We start from the raw sequence: 15,493 nt of genomic DNA, 5'->3' as shown, positions 1-15,493 counted from the left end.
CTAGTTTTGAACCATGATCCTCAGATCTCAGCCTCCTGGATAGCCAGGATTACAGGTGTGAGCCACAAGCACCCGGCTCACACTGCCTTTTTGCCTTTTTTGTGTCAGTCCTGAGGCTTGAATTCAGGGACTTGGTACTGTCCCTGAGCTTTTGTGCTCAAGGCTAGCTAGCTTTCTGCCACTTAGAGCCACAGCCCCACTTCCGGTTTTCTGGTGGTTCATTGGAGGTAAGAGTCTCATGGACTTTCCCACCCAGCCTAGCTTCAAACCACAATCCTCAAATCTCATCTTCCTGTGTAGCTGGGATTATGGGTGTGAGCCACTGGTGCCTGGCTTGCCTTATTGTGTTTGAAGTAGGGTCTGCTTTTATGCCCAGGCTGCAATCCTCCTATTTGTGCCTTTCATCAACTGCTGGGAGGGCAGGTGTGCACCTGTTCCCAGCAATGGTGCTGCCTCCCATAACAGGGTTAACAAGTGCCGCCATGCCCACCATCAGTCAAGATGGTGTCTTGCAAACTTTTCAGCCCAGGCCTCCCTTGAATCCTGATCCCCAACACGTCCACCTTTCCAAACAGCCGGGATGATGGGCTCAAGTTGCCACACCTGGCTTGCTTGGTTTTAAGACGTCTTTGTGTTCTGGATATAATCCTTTATCAGATTTGTGACTTGCAATAATTTCCTCAAAGTCCTCAGCTTGTCTATTCATTTTTCCAGGCTATCTTTCAAAAAGCACACTTTTTAACATTTTTATTAAATCGAGTGTATTCATTTCTTTCTTTAATGGGCAACGCTTCTGGTGTCACATCTAAAAAATTCTTTGTGTCACTAAGGTCACAAAGATTTCTCTCCTGTTTGCATCCAGAATTTTCCAGAGCGTAGGTTTTTCCTTTAGCAGTGTGCTGTATTTTGAGTGAGCATGTTTGTAAAGGAGACTGGGGGCTTATTTTAGCATGTGCAGATCCCATGTTGTGGTACCATGTATGGATTCCATTTCTTCACCTTTATCAAAACTAGTGGCCAGCCAGGTGTCAGAGGCTCACGCCTTTCATCCTAGCTACTCAGGAAGCTGGAATCTGGATGGCCACAGTTTGAAGCCAGCAAAGACAGAAAAATCTGAAAGACTCCCTCTCCAGTTAACCAGCAAAATGCCAACCTAGAGGTGTGGCTCAAGTGGTAGAGCACCTGCCTAGCCAACATGAGTTCAAACTCCAGTAAGGTCCCCCACAAAAATACATGGTGTGGGGCTGGAATGAAGCTCACAGTGCGCACGATGATTGCCTAGTATGTAGGAGGTCCTGATTCAATCCCCAGCACCACAAACAAACAAGTATATCTGCTGATGGCTCTGTCTTCTTTGGGATGTTGTGTGATTCTGGAGTCAGGAACATCTGCCTCGTGGAGCTAGCTGGTGCGGCTCCTCTCGCTTCTGGAAGAGTTGTGTAGGATCTGTATGATATTTTTTCTTCTTCCAACAGTTGCTAAAATCTAGACCCTATTGTTTCTGCAAAGTATTTTGGAGAGTAATTTTCGTACTATTCTTGCAACTTAAGTCTTAGATGAGGTTTGGTGAGTTGTAGCCTTAAGGAATTTGTGTGAGTTGTCAGTGTTTTTGCCCTAAGGTTACTTTACACTGTTTCCTTATTATTGTAATAATGAACCACTCTTGCATTATATTAGTATTTTATCTCCTCTTTTGTTTTTGATTTTTTTTTTTGTCCAATAAATGCTGCCGGGCAGGCGACCGTATCAACCAGCATTGGGCTCATTGGTATTTCCATTTTATTCTTTTCTTTCTTGGACTTTAATTTGTCTTTTTTGTTTGTTTGTTTCAAAGGTGGGATTCTAAGTCATCATTTTCCAACTTTCATTCTTTTTAGTTTGTGTTTAAGACTATCAATTTTCCGCTAGGACATTTTGGTTTCTGTTTTGTCCCATTGAAGATATTTCCCTCTCGGTGACCTCTTCTTGACCTTTGGGTTATTTGAAAATACAACATTTTGTCTCCAAGTCCCAGGAATGTCCCACCTCTCTGTTACTGAGTTCTAAATTAATCCCATGGGGGTTGAAAATTGTTCTTATTTGACTTGAATTTTTACAAACTTAGTTGGTCTTTTTACAGCAGGCAATTTGGCCTATCCCTATATGTGCCAAGCATCCAAAAGGACATAGTTTTTCCTGCTGGAGAGTTCCAGCAGCACGGAACACCTGACATTGTCTCTTGTGTCCTTCGGGGTTATCTCTTCCCCAACTTCACCAATCGCCAGAAAGCCACTGTGGCTGCTGATGTGTCTGTCCGCTTTTTCTCTGGACCTGCGCTCCTTGCTTTGTGTACTGTGAGGTCCTGCCAGGCCGTGCATGAGCTTTTATAATGATTATCATCTTGATAAATTTCTCCTTTATGGCTGTCATAGTATTTAATCTAAAATGTGTCTCATTTAATATGAACAAAGCAATATCAGTTTTCTGAGATTGTGGGTAGCGGGCTGTATGAATACCTTTTCTAGTCTCTTGTTTTTAATCAGCTGGTATCCGCTGTGCTTTGTTGTTGTTGTTGTTGTTATGGGACAGTCTTACTTTGGAGCCCAGGCTGGCCTCAGACTTGAGACCTCCCTTCTCAGTGCTGGGATTCCAGGTGTGCCACTGTGTGTGTGGCACACATATCTTGCTTATTGGCAGTGACACCTGGGTCTCACTGTTTGTGGCCTTCAAGTCATTTATTGTTAGAATGCCTCATTTGATAAGATAGGGTCTTCATCCCTGTCCTCTGTTGGATTTATGTTTGTATTTGGTGTTGTTTTACTCTTGGCCATCGGAAAAGGTTCGTAGCATGCAGTGCTGGGTTGTGCCCCTTAGAACACAAAACATCTTAACATTCAAATCAGTTTCTCTCTGGCCTTGTGCTGTGTTGCTGTGTTTGTTATAAATCTATAGCACCATTTGTTTTCTACTTGGAGAACAAAGAGAAATATTTTGCGTTCACCATTTCTCCATGCGCACCTGGAGCGAAGCCTCTGAACAGCCACCCCCAGCACCGGCCGCCGAGCAGGCCTGGGGTGGACTCGGAGGGGTCACAGGAGGGTGACACGCTCTGTCCCTCCTGCAGTGTGCAGGGTGTTGTCTGGGTGTGGCAGGTGTCTGTGTCCCCTTCTGTTCCCTCAAGAACCCGCTGTCCTCCTTCCTCCCTTCCATGCCACTCTTCCCTTCGGCTTTTTCAGGACTTCCCTTCTCGTGGGTTTTGGGCAATTCTGTTTCGCTGTGATTGGGAACTCGGAGTCTCCTATCTGTGCATTTCTGGTTTCCACCAAACTGGGGAGCAGGCAGACACATGCTCAGGCTTTCAGACTCACTGCCTGGTCCTCACCCTGACACTGATGCCCTCACACTTCACACCCTCTCACACGCGGTCACACACGCACATGCTCAGTTGCACAGAGCTTACACACACCTTCATGGGCACACAAAGATGTCCCCACGCCCTCTCACGCATGCTCATACTCATAGGCACACACTCACACATTCACGTGCATTTTTGACTTGCCTAAGGCAGAATGTGAATCTGATCCTGGTTCTCAACTGTGGCTGGGAGCATTGGCATCGTGCATCATTTGTGGGACTGGGAAGCATGAGCCCCACAGGCCCCTTGAGGCCTGGTGAGGGGGTCTGGGGTCTGAGTTCATGGAGGAGGCCTACAATGCAGGTGCTCACCAGCCCCAGGCTCGGGGTCCCTGAGGTCTCTCCCCCTGGGTAGCGCAGGACCATGGGCGGGGTCTGAGGTCTCTCCCCCTGGGTGGCGCAGGGCCATGGGCGGGGTCTGAGGACTCCCCCTGGGTGGCGCAGGGCCATGGGCGGGGTCTGAGGTCTCCCCCTGGGTGGCGCAGGGCCATGGGCGGGGTCTGAGGACTCCCCCTGGCTGGGTGGCGCAGGGCCATGGGCGGGGTCTGAGGTCTCTCCTCTTGGTGGCACAGGACCATGGGCGGGGTCTGAGGACTCCCCCTGGGGGATTGCAGGACCATGGGCGGGGTCTGAGGTCTCCCCCTGGGTGGCGCAGGACCATGGGCGGGGTCTGAGGTCTCCCCCTGGGTGGCGCAGGGCCGTGGGCGGGGTCTGAGGTCTCCCCCTGGGTGGTGCAGGGCCGTGGGCGGGGTCTGAGGACTCCCCCTGGGTGGTGCAGGGCTGTGGGCGGGGTCTGGCATGGGGACCCATTGGTGGGGTCCCAGTGATGGCTCCTCACGGATGAAAGGTAAACCTTTGGAAACGCCACATCATCTCCACCTCATCTCCATTCACTGGAGTACCCCAGGTTTCCTACACAGGATTCACCCCCAGGAGCAGGCGAAGTAAGAGCTGAGCGTGGGAGCTGGCCTGGTGGCTGCCCCAGAACCCCCTCTTTCTCGGGTCTGAAGGAATCCTTTCCCCACATTCTCAGGAGGGGGAGCAAGGGCAGGGGGGCACAGCCTTAACACCACCCCCACTCCTGCCCCACCTGCTCCCACAGCGACCTCTTCTCCCTCGACAGCCCCCAGGACACCTGGGCAGCCAGAGGGGGACAGGCGGGCCCTGTACCAGCCTGAAGAGCCAGGCCCTAAGTGCCTCCATGCCAGTGAGAGCGAGAGACATGCACCCCGAGTACCCCATGTCCCCACACCTGCCAAGGCCTCAAGCCCGGCCCTGCCCCCCGGGACCCAGCCAGGCCACTGGACAGAAGGGCGGCCACGTGGAAGAACATTGCCACATGTGCATGTCCCCAGCCTCTGCACACACACAGGTGCCCACAGATGCTGACCCCAAGGCCCCTCTGCCATTGTAGGACCTCCTCCCACCCGGACATGTCCTCCCAGGAGTCATCGGGCAGGCCGAGGGTCCCAGAGGACTACGTCTGCTGGGACAGACGCTCGCAGCCCACAACCATCCTGCTCTGCAAGTCCAAGAGCAGCCAGGCAGCTCTGGTGCCCCAGGAGCATCAGAAGTTCATGGAGGAGGCTTACAATGCAGGTGCTCACCAGCCCCGGGCTCGGGGTCCCTTAGGGGCTGGGCTCTGGCTGATCCCCGTGGAGGAGGGCTGCGGGCCCCTGCGGGGCCTCAGGGCAGTGGGCAGTGTGGCTACAGGAAGCTTGCGGCAGGGTTCCTTATACTCTTGGCATGTCCTGCCTCTTGATATGCCTTCCAAAACCTGAACACCCGGTCCCCCACCCCATACACCCAAGCCTCAGAACCCCAGTGTAGGCCTGGCACCCTCTCTGGAATGTTTTGCTTTTTGTTCAAACACCGGGGAGTGTTGGATTGACTAGAAGATAGAAGGCTCAAAAACCAGATGGATAAAGATAGGAAAATACAGATGAATTTATGAATGGGAGGGTGGATGGATGGGTGGACGGATAGTGGATGGTGGATGGATGGGTGGACGGATGGTGGATGGATGGATGGATGGATGGATGGGTGGGTGGGTGGGTGGATGATTGATGGATGGGTGGATGGATGGATGGATGGATGGATGAATGGTGGATGTATAGATTGATTTAAACATGGACATAGAGTCAGTGGTTGATGGATTATGAGTATGTAGGTGGATGAATATAAAAATGAACAAACAGATGGATAGGTACCTGGGTTGGTAGACAGTTGGATAGACACGTGTGGGTGGATAGACAGGTGCGTGGGTGGATGAGTGTATGGTAGGTGGGAATGTGGGTGGATGTGTGAGTGGGTGGCAATGGGAGAACACAGCCTGTATCTGCTGGGACAGACACCATCTGCGCTCGCTCTCATCCTGAACCCCACAAGGACCACCTGGGCAAGGGCCCAGGGCTGCCATTCCCAAGCCTGCCCTGCCCTCCTGCCAGCCCTGCTACCCTGTGTGGCATCCTCACAGCCCAGCCTCCTTATGCCTTTCCTCCACCCTCAGCCATCTGCTACAAGATGCTCCGGGACATGAACAGCTCCGACCCTCTGCACCTGAAGTACGTCATCAAGAAGATCAAGAAAATGGCTCAGGGGTGCTCCAGCCTGGTGTTGGAAACCATCCACGACTACCTCAAAGACAATCCAGAGGTGGGCTCCAACCCCAGGTCCTACAGAGAGCAGCTGCATAATCTGGGGGCAAAGCATAATCTCCTCCTATGCTGATGTATGGAGTGGAAAGGGAGGGAAGGTGGGCCAGCCATGCTGGCTACACCTAGACCACTTCAGAGAGGCTCTGATCCCCACAGTGGGGAAGAGATTCATCTAGTTCAGAATGGATGCGTGCATGACTGAATGGATGGGTGGGTGGATGGGTGGGTGGATATATGGATGGAGGGATGGAGGGAAGGGAAAAAGAAGGAGGGTAGATAGTAAGGTAAATGGATGGATGGATGGATGGATGGATGGATGGATGGAGAAATCTGCCTGAGCTTCAGAGAATGAACAGATGGATGGATGGATGGATGGACAGATGGATGGATGGATGGATGGATGGTTGGATGGACAAATGAATGCCTTGTCTTTGAAGACAGAGTTCTATTGAATCCCCTAACGGTCCTCTGGAGAGAGAGACACACTCCTTTCAGGTCTGCTGCATTTGGGTAGCAGGTGGGCAGGCAGGCATTCTTCACAGGTTACCACCGAGTGAATGGTAACTCTGATTCCTTCCCTCGGCCTTCCTGAACCCCTTGCACCAATGTTCCTCATAACATCGTGACATCACCTGCACCATCGGACCCTTCTGCTGTCCACAGATCTCCAACCGGCACAAGTTCCGGCTACTCCAGGTCCTGGAGACTGTCATTGGAGCCAGTGACTCCCTAGGAGAGATCTGGGAAAAATACTACACACAGTTGGCCCTGGAGAACATGACCAAATCCACGGTGAGTTCCTCACACCCCATTTGGGGACCAGCCCCCAACCAAAACATGGGCACCGCATAGCACACAGGGCTATGGAGGACCGGGGCCAGTAGACGCTCTGGACAAAGCCTCGAGACTTACAGCTGGTCAGAGTAGGTAACAGGAATGATAGCACAACACCTGTAGAATAGTCGTATGTCTGAGGTGAGGGACCTTGGCTCTTTGCTCTTTCCCCTGGCTGTGCTCAGCCTCTGCCATAGGAACAGCAGGTGTCGCCGGCAGTGAGCGGGGAGGCTCAGGATGGGCCTCGTGCCCTCCCCACAGGTGCTCATAAGCCCCCCGCTTTACTAAAGAGACTAAGGCTCAGTTGGGAAACTTGCCTGAGGGAGACGCCAGCTGGTGAGCAGCAGCTGTGACCAGTTTCCTGAGCCCCAGGGAAGCCAGAGAGGCCTGGATGTGAGTGACAGCAGAGGACTAGCCACATCATCTCCTCCTCCTCACTGATCTCTTGTGTTGGGTTAGGATGGAGCAGGATGGTGCGATCCTCAGATCTCAGCCTCCTGCTCACAGATGTGAGCCACCCACACCTGGCCCTAAATGTAGATTTTAGATGAGAGAGCTTTTTGAAAGCGAAAGTCAGATCAAAGTCACCATGTCCACAAGAAGCCCTTGCGGCCACTCCGCTGCATGGCCTGCTGGTGTCCTGGGAGGAGGGCCTCTGCCTCCTGCACCTGCAGACATCACCAAATGGGGCAGAGCCCTGCGGCCCCTCCCCGCGGCCTCCTCCAGCGGGAAGGAGCTGGAGAAACACCAGTGTGCTCTCTGAGAGGGGCATCGTGACCACCCCACTCCAGGCGGGGCTGGCCTGGCCCAAGGAACTGCTCAGCTGGGCCAGACACTGGAGCCTTGCCCGGCTGGCTGTGTGGGCAGACAGGTTGAACAGGCGTGTCCTGTGCAGCCTGGAGGTTCGCACCAGGAGAGGTGACCTCGGCCGGGGACTTTCAGCTGTTGTCCAAGCACAGACATGGGAATGCCAACAGCCTCTATTTTCTTTCCAAAAGAATGGGTTGATATAGCTACTCTGTGCAAGTCTATTCTTACTTGGGGCTTCCTTGCTGCCCCTGCCCCTGCCCAGGAGCTGGAGGACATCTACCAGGACGCAGCCAGCCACGTGCTGGTGGCCATCTTCCGGCACTCGTGGCAGACAGTGACCCAGCAGCTGGAGACGCACCTCCTCAATAGTGTCTTCCCGCATCGCAGCCTGATCTATGTGATGAGCAAACTATCATCTCAGGGTGCGCACTGGCATGGGAGGGCCGGACGGCTTATAGAGAGGGGCTCCCGAGCACCCATGGCAGATGAGACCAGCTCAGCGAGTCGGTATGAGGCTAGGGTCAGCCAGCGCCCAACCACCCCAACACTACAGTATCTGCCCACCCCCATCCCCCACCACCATCCCGCCCCGCCCCGCTTCTGCCACGTCTGTTCATTCATTTACTCTCTGCCTACAAGTAGGAGCTGGGCAGAGCCCAGAGAAGTAGACAACCCCAGGAGGGAGTGGGAACACGGGCCGCCATGTGGCAAGGGACACAGTCCTGATCATCTTCCTCCTGCCTGCCTGCCTGCCTGCTTCCAGGGAGCCAGGCTGAAGCAAGGCTGTAGGCATGAGGGCTGTAGGTATGAAGACTGTAGGCGTGAGGACTGTAGCTGTGAGGACTGTAGGTATGCAGGCTGTAGGTATGCAGGCTGTAGGTGTGGGGACTGTAGGTTTAAAGGTGTAGGTATGAGGACTGTAGACATAAGTACTGTAGGTGTGAGGACTGTAGACACGAGGGCTGTAAACAGGGCTATAGGTATCAGGCTAAGGTGTGACAACACTAGGCATGAGGAGGTGGTCCTGGAACCTGTCCTTCTCCCACAGAGGACGAGGATCAGAGGAAACGCTGGGAAGAACAGCTGGCACAGGTAGGGAGGTCAACAGCAAGCAGAGGGCAGTGCTGGGTTCAGAAGTGAGAGGGGGAGGGGAGGGGAGGCCAGCGGGGGGGGGGGAAGGGGCGGGCATACGTAGAAGGGAAGAAGGGGGAGAAGGAGAGGAAAAGAGGTGCGAAGGCAGACCCCAGATTAGAGGTTTGCAAACAGCATGGCAAGCAGAGAGATGGTTACTGGAGAGCATGAGCGTTGAATCTCGGTCTGTAGACACTTGTCACAGAACACAGGAGCGTTGAATCTCGGTCTGTAGACACTTGTCACAGAACACAGGTTCCACACAAATAGCTTTGCCCCATCCTAGAGCTGGATATGCGACTAAGGGAGGCCTGAAGAGATTCAGGGACCAGAGCTGGGACCAGCACAGGCAGGAAGCTGATGGGGGTGGATGGAGAAAGTGTCAGTCAGCCCCGTCTCTGGCCCTCCGCCCCATGACAGGCTTACTTACAACCCTCAGAGGGACACGGGCCATAGCAGGTGAACTGCAGCAACCTGCTTTTCATTTCTGTCCCTCTGTTTCTTCACTAACAAATGCGGGGGAAGCCCCATGCAAAACTCTGCTTAATTATTATTACCTCCAATATCACCTCCACTGTCATAACATATACCAGTCACCTTCATCATCATCATCACCTTCACCATCACTTTGGTTATCACTACCCAAAAAAAAAAAAAAACAGTTATGACAATCTTGCTTTCCTCAAAATTAAAACTTCTGCTCACCAATGGATGTAGAGGAACCAAGGATCTGCCCCTGCTGTTAAAGTCCTGGGAAGTGGGTGGTCACTCTGAGACATGGGGCGGGAGGGGGGGGCGGGCCAGTGATGTTACAGGACATGGACACAGCACACACACCTAGAGGTTCAGGCCTGTCTCCAAGGTGGCCTCTTGATGTAGTCAGGAGATGGTGACTTAAAATACATCAGGTGACTGCTGACAAGCAGAGTTTGTTGGCAGTGAACTTCTTTAGAAGTAGGAGTCCACCCTAAAAATGCGGATGCAGTCACCCTTACGGTCCCGGGGTTCCGCTGGGAGTGCACGGCAGGTGTGCTTCCCGGGCCTTCCTGCCGAGGGCCATCTTCAGACAGCACCTGCACCTGTCCAGCGTGGGACCCCAGCCAGTTCTGGAGACTTGCTCAGTTGGTACCTGACCTGCAGCCACCCAGGCTCCTGGGCTTCCTGTGTGCTCTGAGCATATCCACTGGGCCAGTGGAGAGCTGAGGGCCAGACAGGGGAGTTGGACCCCAGAGACCCAGAGGAGCAAGTCAGGGGTTGGGGCGCTGAGCTGGTGCCGGCCCCAGCACTCAGGTGAGAGAGAGCGCCCAGGCCCGGCCTGCCCCTCCCCTGTCTGCTCACAGATAGCCCTCAAGTCCAGGCAGTTCCTGAACTCAGACATGTGGTTCAAGGAGATGCAAGAGGCACTCACCAGGCCCGGGTGGGCCCCACAAGAGCAGCCTCCTGAGAAGGTGAGCCCCCTCCCCCCGGCAGCCCCCTGAGAAGGTGAGCCCCCTCCCCCAGCAGCCCCTGACACCTGCACTCCATCCACATCCCAGAAGGGAACCAGGCTGTGTAAGTCAGCGTGGGCCTGGGCAGCAGGACTCAGTTTCCCCCACTGCCCCCTTGGGTGGGCTTATTCCCGACACAGGGTAGGATGGGAGGGAGGGCACTACCGAGGTCAGGGGGCTGCTCAGAGGAGGCGGCAGGCCAGGCCAGGCAGGTCAGCTCAGGACGGGATGCCCGACGCTCCGCCAGGCCTTTCTGTTCACCTACTATGGGCTGATCCTGCAAGCGGAGGAGGACAGCACCATCCTCCGAACGCACCTGTGGGCGCTCCTGCAAACATCCCATCAGCTGCCCAAGCAGAGGGAGGTAGGACCCAGCACCAACCTGGCCCCGGGACACCCTGACCCTGCGCTGAGCCTGGTCACCGACCCACACCAGGGCCCTGACTGGTCCCCAGCTAAGCCCTGGCCCTAGTCACAAGCTGAGTGCTGATTCTCATCACAAGCTAGGCTGGGACCCCTGGTCCCGCTGAGCCCTGCTCAGCGCCTGACCTCTGACCCTGTTGTAGAAAGCCCCTGATCTCACCCACAGCTTGTGTCCTCTTGCCTGGCTCAGAGTTGCCAGTCCTGTGGGGCCTGAGGGCAGTGGCCTGGGAGGGGTCGAGGGGCGGGGCGGGGCTGGGCCTGCATGGTGACGCTCTGCCCGGGCTGCTTCCCTCCCCACAGGGCATTGCCCTCACCACAGGCTTGGCCGCAGCGCGCCACTTAGACGATGTCTGGGCCATCCTGGACCAGTTTGGGCAGAGCACGCCGATGAAGTGGAGCCTCCACAACTTCTCCTCAAAGGTGCCCGCCAGGGCCTCTGCTGGGGCTCCAGGACCAGACCGACTCTCCACGAAGGCCAGGGCCCCAGACTGGGGCTCCAGGGACAAAGTCAGGGGCACGGGCTTCAGGCCATGGACCCTGATTCCAGCCCTACCTGTAGCCCTCGCCTCTGCACCTCCGTCTCCCCCTCCTTCCTCCCGGCCCAGGAGAGCCCGGCACATAGCTGCCATCGGAGCCATGACACCCAGCTTCCCTGACAGGGCTGGGGATGCTGAGAGGCGGGCGGAGCACAGCCCTGCAGCTGCGCTCCTGTCCCCACCTGTCAGCAGCCCCTGCTGGCGCTCACAGTGTCCCAGCCCACTTCCCGGGAGCCCCTGGGCCCCAGGAGCAGAAAGGACCTCACACAGTCTAGAAAGGGGGCACCCCAGGCCTGCACTCTCTGGGGGTCACCTAAGTGAGAAACTGTCTCTCTGGGTGTAGGTACAACCCCCAGTCCCCTTCCCAGATGAGCAGCCTGGCCTCCGGCCAGGTCAGCAAAGCCAAGTGCCCTGTGTCCAGCCTTGGCAGCCTGTCCATGGCCTATCCCAACTACCCAAAAGCCTGTGTTTTCCTGACATAAACTGAGGTCAACCCCCTCTGGATGGCCAGTTCTGCCGGCTGCCCGGGGTGCCCGGGAGGAGGGCGCCCTCCAAGCCTGACCTCCGTCTGTATTCCCACACATGCAGAAACTGGAGGAACCACAGTGGAAGTGGGCCAGCAGCACCCTCCTCCTCGCCTATGGCCAGGTGGCGGCCAAAGCCAGGACCCACATCCTCCCCTGGGTGGACAACATCCTGTCCAGAATGGTCTTCTACTTCCGCTCTAGCACCTGGGTATGGTGACTACACAGCCCGAGTCCCACAGGCCCCTCCCCTTACACCCCCCAGGCCCAGCCTCCTATTGGCTGCCCCAGTCCCCGCCCCCTCCTCCCAGAATCCTCTGGGCTTTCATGAGAAAACCCACACACACACTAGAGAAACCCTGGACTTGTTCCCGGTGGGGTGGGGACACGCTGGGTGGCTGCAGGGGCCCCCTCTTCACCAGCCGCCCCCCCAGTCACCACGCGTTAGGGTTTCCCTAATTCTTGAAGAAAACCCACGTGCCCCGGCTCAGTCGGACCCGTCCCCTGTCCTGGGTCTGCGCCCTGCAGGACGACGTCCTGAAGCAGAGCTTCCTGACGGCCACCTCCACCCTGCTCGAGGCCATCCACCGCAGCGAGGGCGCCCACAGCTACGAGCTCTCCCAGACCGGCGAGCTCCTCGAGTGTCTGATAGTGCGTGGGGGGGGGGGGAAGGTGGCGGAGGGGAGGGTTAGAGGAGGCCCTTCCCTGGGGCCTGTCCCCTCCCCCCAGGGTCTGCCCCCTCCCCCCAGGGCCTGCCCCCTTCCAGGGCTGGCCTGCGGTGGCGGGTGGGTTTCTATGATAGGCTGTCACCCTCCATGACCCCAGTGACTGGTTCTGACAGCTGCCCTGAGCTGACCAGGCACCGGACATTACATTCTGCACCACTGGCCAGGATCCCACCCAGCCCGCTGGGGGTTTGGGCCTCACTCACCACCACCCCTGGGGGGTGGAGAAGACAGGAGCCTGGGCAGTGGTGACCACAGCACTGATGAGCACCGTTGGGTCCTGGCCCCTGCGGGCTCCCGGGCCTAAGCTTAGCCCACCTGGCTTCCCATGGGGTCTGTCTGTGACCAGCTGGGAGAAAACTCCAGGCTGTCAGGAGAGTGCGCAGGCCCTGGCCACCGGCACATGGTGACCAGGATTCAGACCTGGTCTGACTCCAGAGACCGGATGCAGAGGGGAACAGGGAGCACTGGGCAGCCGGGACTGGGGTCTCAGGTCAAGAGACACAGTGTCACGGCAGAGCAGGCCACACCTGACCCACGGACTTGCAGGCCCTGATGGAGAAGGAGCCCCAGGACTCGCTGTGCACCCACAGCCGCCAGGAGGCCATCAACATCGTCACCAGCCTTTGGTAGGCGGCCCTGCCCTGCCCTGCCCTGCCCTGCTATGCCCAGGCCTCTGTCAGCAGCTGTTCCCAGATGCAAAGGTAGAGCAGCCACTCCTGACACGGCCCAGACTAGGTAGCATCTGGCTGGACAGACACACAAAGAAACACTGAGTCTAGACCCCAGCCAAGCCCAGGGGAAGAGCAAGGCTGGAGTGCAGAATCTCCAGGACCCGCAGTTGGGGTAGCAGGTCCCAGTTCCGCTCTCCACGGCCGTGGAGGGGAAGAGCGCCAGGCCCCCCCGGAACCTGAGCACCCAGGGAGTTCAGAGAGGCCCGAGCGCTGCCTGCAGGGGGCACAGCTGGCAGCACCTGGGCAGGTGGCAGGGACAGCCGGATCCACTCAGCCCGGGTTCAAACCCCACTACCCCACAGCCTTCCTGAGCCCCTGTCTCCTAATTCACCATCACACACACAGCTGTGGAGCAACCATGGCGTGCCAGGAGCCACCTGGGCTCTGAGGGCCTAGTTCTGAGCCAAGAGGGACTGTCCCTGTTCTCTGACCCTCAGGGAGGAGTAGCTGGCACACAGAACACACTCAGGGCTGAGGACATGGCTGGCAGTGAGTCAGGGAAGGGAAAGAAATCCTTACAGGGTTGTGTTCTGTGAGACTTGGCCTGGGGCCAGCCAAGCTGATAGGCGAGGGCTAGCTGTCTGGGTACCTCATGAGCCCGGAGCTCCTCCAAGCTCCAGGACACAGTGTCAGGCTGCCCAGAAAGGGCTGTGGAGAAACATCCCCGAAGGGTCAGAGAGTGAGGCCTGAGTGTCCTTGGCTGAGGGACAGCGAGAGCAAAGGCCCTGGGGCTGACTGCGCAGGGACCAGCAAAGCAGATGTACGCAGGCATGTCCACGAGAGGCAGACAGCTAAGATCTGCACTGTCAGAGGTAGACGGGAGCGGTGCCGGTGCCTGAGGCCCTGGGTCCCCACACGGGGGTCTCCCTGTCCCCTGGTCTCAGACTGCTACCCTCTGCGTCCCCCACAGTGAGCTGAGGCCCCCCATGGACACGGACCGGAAGTCACGGCTGCTGCGCGCCTGCCTCCACAGTGTGTTTGCCCTTCCGCAGCCCGACACCCTGGAGACGCACACCTGCCATTCTAGGGAGCCACACAATGTACAGGTGAGGCCCCCATGGCCTCCCGGGCAGGGCATCGGCTCTGTCTGCTGTCCTGTCCACTTGGGAGAAAGTAGGAGGGTCCCTGGCCACACCACAGGCTGGATTGGGGATGGTAACCAAGGAGGATGGGAACAATGGGGTTGGAATGCTGAGACGCACAGTAGATATGCCTGCAGTGTCCCATAGACACCACCAGGGGGCACCTATGGCTGCCAGGAATAGGAGCACTGACAGCGGCCCGGGCTGTCAGGGCTGAGGGCAGGGAGGCCCGTGCCCTGTGACCACCAGTAGGCGTCAGGCCCTCTGCAGACATTCTCCCACCTTCCCTGCTCCTGGGACTGGAGCTGCCTCCCTCAGCCCCCATCACCTACCTCCGCGGCTCTTGTTGCGCCTTCCCAAGGCTGGATCTGGGTTGGGTCTACACAGATGTGCACTGAGTGCAGCAATAACGGAGTGAGGTCCCTCCACCCAGGGTGGCAGAGCACCCCGTGATCAGACTCGGTCAGCACTGAAATGGGGGCGCTGAGCTGGGGTCCTGCCTGCTCCCGTCTCCCGCTGCCACCCTCCTATGGAGGAACCTGGGCTGGGAGGTGAAGCTGGCCCCCTGTGGCCCCCAGACAGACGGTGGCTGGCGCTCAGGGGCTCTGCAGCTGGTGAGGCAGTGGGAGCGTAGGCTGGGGTTGATGAGCAGGGCACTGAAGAGCACAGGGGCCTGTGAGAGGCCAAGCCAGAGCCAGCAGCAGTGTCTGTAAGGCACCGCCCAAAGGGAAAACCGGGGCTCTTTGTGTGTGTGTGAGTCCTGGGGCTTGAACTCGGGGCCTGGGTGCTGTGGTTGGGCTTTTGTGCTCGAGGTTAGTGCTCTGTCACTTTGAGCTGCAGCTCCACTTCTGGCTTTTTGGTGATTTATGAGCGATAAGAGTCTCACAGATATTCCTGCCCAGGCTGGCCTTGAACCATGATCCTCAGCTTTCAGCTTCCTGAGAAGGCAGGATTACAGGCATGTGCCACCAGTGCCCAGCTTTTGATATAGCAAATGCAGGCCCTCCTAAGCCTGGGGCCCTGTGGAGGGGCCGGGTCACCCCTACACAGCCTGCCCTGCTAGAAAGGAGTCCACCTGGAAAGAAAATCAAGAACCCTGGGCCTGGGTGGCCCCGCCCGCCTCCCTGACACCTTCACGTGCACTGGATGGGCCTTTC

The 15,493-nt window shown here is 57.0% G+C and overlaps 1 protein-coding gene across 1 annotated transcript in view; it reads left to right on the top strand.

Moving 5' to 3' along the window:
- The first annotated feature begins 4,826 nt into the window (after positions 1–4,826).
- Positions 4,827–15,493, top strand: part of Mroh5 (maestro heat-like repeat family member 5) — a 29,084-nt gene continuing 18,417 nt past the window's right edge. Inside the window, exons 1-12 of the mRNA XM_013025141.1 lie at positions 4,827–4,992; positions 5,903–6,048; positions 6,714–6,842; positions 7,957–8,116; positions 8,743–8,786; positions 10,166–10,273; positions 10,560–10,676; positions 11,036–11,155; positions 11,860–12,006; positions 12,324–12,446; positions 13,070–13,149; positions 14,165–14,300. Coding sequence (XP_012880595.1) covers positions 4,827–4,992; positions 5,903–6,048; positions 6,714–6,842; positions 7,957–8,116; positions 8,743–8,786; positions 10,166–10,273; positions 10,560–10,676; positions 11,036–11,155; positions 11,860–12,006; positions 12,324–12,446; positions 13,070–13,149; positions 14,165–14,300 — 1,476 coding nt within the window. The remainder of the gene's footprint in view (positions 4,993–5,902; positions 6,049–6,713; positions 6,843–7,956; positions 8,117–8,742; positions 8,787–10,165; positions 10,274–10,559; positions 10,677–11,035; positions 11,156–11,859; positions 12,007–12,323; positions 12,447–13,069; positions 13,150–14,164; positions 14,301–15,493) is intronic.

Source organism: Dipodomys ordii, unplaced genomic scaffold, assembly GCF_000151885.1.
Source record: "Dipodomys ordii isolate 6190 unplaced genomic scaffold, Dord_2.0 Scaffold82, whole genome shotgun sequence".
NCBI lineage: Eukaryota > Metazoa > Chordata > Mammalia > Rodentia > Heteromyidae > Dipodomys > Dipodomys ordii.
The sequence above is the reverse complement of the archived record's forward strand: the minus strand, read 5'-3'. Positions and strand labels throughout refer to the sequence as shown.